Genomic DNA, 2,220 nt, shown 5'->3' with positions numbered 1-2,220 from the left:
GTTGAGCCAGCTCAAGCACCAGTTGTGCCCGTTGTGATTCTAGGCCTTAGGGGGCCTTGGCTCAAATTTTGACTGTGTGCACCAACCATGCTCAGGCGGGTTCTGTTCCGGCTGCGGCAGCCACTTCTCAGGCTGGGGGAGGTAATCAGACTCCCGCTGCCCGTACACCAGATTCGGTGATGCAGGGACTTCAGACACCGGGGGTACTACCAGTCTAGCCGGTTGCAGCTTCTCAGGCCCAGGTGGGTCCCGTTATGGCTGATGATGAGCAGAGGAGACTAGAGAGATTTGGTAGACTCCAACCTCCATCATTTAGTGGGGATGAGTATGAGGATACCCAGGACGTTTTGGACAGGTGCCGGCAGATTCTTCGCACGACAGGTGTTCTGGAGACCAGTGGGGTCTTATTTACTACTTTTCAGTTCACTGGGGTTGCCTTCAAATGGTGGGAGGCTTATGAGAGGCGCAAGTCGGTTGGTGCAGCACTACTTACATGGAATGAGTTCTCTGTCCTCTTTTTGGAGAAGTTCGTACCATAGTCTCGTAGGGAGGAGCTGCGCAGACAGTTTGAGCTGCTACGTTAGGATGGCATATCTGTGACCCAATACGAGATGAGGTTTTCCGACTTGGCCCGTCACGCAGTTTGGTTGGTTCTCACGGATAGGGAGAGGATTAGGAGGTTCATTGATGGCCTTATATATCAGTTGCAGTTGCTTATAACTCGGGAGTGGGTATCCGGTGGTACTTTTGACGAGATGGTTGATATTGCTCAGCAGATAGAGATGGTCCGTAGTCAGAAGCGTGAGGAGAGGGAGGCCAAGAGGCCTCAAGGTTCGGGTGGTCCTCGTGGTGTTCATTCTGGGGGACAGTCTTACCACAGCAGGGGTCGTCCTTATAGGCCCGCTCAGACGACTCGTCCAACTCATCTTGGTGCATCAGTTAGCCGTGGTTCTTACAGTGCTCGCTCAGGCCAGTCTTCATTCAGTGCACTACCAACACAGAGTTCTCACCATGCCTCGTCTGTTCAAGTTTCTTTAGGTAGTTCCTCGGGTTATCAGGAGCAGTAGTTTCGTTAGAGGAGGGGTTATTTCGAGTGCAGAGACATGGGACATATCAAGCGAGATTGCCCTAGATTGTTGAGTGGGGCTCCACAGCAGAGGACTCGATCGATGGTACCAGCACCAAAATTTCCACCACCCACCCAACCAGCTCGGAGTGGGGCCCATGCAGTTAGAGGTCGCCCAAAAGGAGGAGGTCGACCAGGTGGCGGTCAGGCCCGATTCTATGATATTCCTGCCAGGACAGATGTCGTTGCTTCAGATGTAGTGATCACAGGTATTGTCTTAGTGTGCCACAAATATGCTTCCACATTATTTGAACCTGGTTCTACTTATTCCTATGTGTTCTCCTATTTTACTCATTATTTGGATATACCTCGTGAATCCTTAGTTTCGCCTGTTCATGTATCTACGCCGGTGGGCGATACTATTATTGTGGACCGTGTATATCGGTTGTGTGTAGTGACTATTGGGGGATTGGAGATTAGAGTGGATCTTGTATTGCTTAGTGTGGTTGATTTTGACGTGATCTTGGGTATGGATTGGTTGTCTCCATGTCATGCTATGCTGGACTGTCATGCTAAGACCGTGATATTGGCAGTGCCGAGTTTTCCAAGGGTCGAGTGGAGAGGCTCTCCAGATTATGTTCGCACCAGAGTGATTTCTTATTTGAAGGCCCAACGGATGGTTGGGAAGGGATATTTGTCATATTTGGCCTTTGTGAGGGATGTTGGTGTTGATTCTTTTACTATTAACTCTATTTCGGTAGTGCGAGATTTTTCGAATGTGTTTCCTGCAGACCTGTCGGGCATGCTGCCCGACAAGGATATTGACTTTGGTATTGACTTGGTACCGGGCACTCAGCTCATTTCTATTCCTTCGTATCGTATGGCACCAGCTGAGTTGAAGGAATTGAAATAGTAGCTTTAGGAACTTCTTAATAAGGGGTTTAATAGGCCTAGCGTGTCGCCTTGGGGTGCACCAGTTCTGTTTGTGAAGAAGAAGGATGGTACTATACGGATGTGCATCGACTATAGGCAGTTGAATAAAGTTACAATCAAGAACATGTATCCTTTGCCACGCATTGATGATCTATTTGACCAGCTTCAGGGAGCGAGAGTGTTCTCTAAGATTGATTTGAGGTCTGCGTATCACCAGTTGA

At 49.1% G+C, this 2,220-nt stretch overlaps 2 protein-coding genes across 2 annotated transcripts; both read left to right on the top strand.

Annotated features, from left to right (window-relative positions):
• Nucleotides 1-611: 611 nt before the first annotated feature.
• Nucleotides 612-1,067, top strand: LOC138902907 (uncharacterized). The gene has a single exon (XM_070190807.1). It carries the CDS (start codon nt 612-614, stop codon nt 1,065-1,067), a length of 456 nt encoding a protein of 151 aa, XP_070046908.1.
• Nucleotides 1,068-1,103: 36 nt separating this feature from the next.
• On the top strand, nt 1,104-1,979 carry LOC138902906 (uncharacterized). The gene has a single exon (XM_070190806.1). It carries the CDS (start codon nt 1,104-1,106, stop codon nt 1,977-1,979), a length of 876 nt encoding a protein of 291 aa, XP_070046907.1.
• Nucleotides 1,980-2,220: the final 241 nt, after the last annotated feature.

This window comes from Nicotiana tomentosiformis, chromosome 12 (assembly GCF_000390325.3).
Source record: "Nicotiana tomentosiformis chromosome 12, ASM39032v3, whole genome shotgun sequence".
NCBI classification, from domain to species: Eukaryota; Viridiplantae; Streptophyta; class Magnoliopsida; order Solanales; family Solanaceae; genus Nicotiana; species Nicotiana tomentosiformis.
The sequence above is the reverse complement of the archived record's forward strand: the minus strand, read 5'-3'. Positions and strand labels throughout refer to the sequence as shown.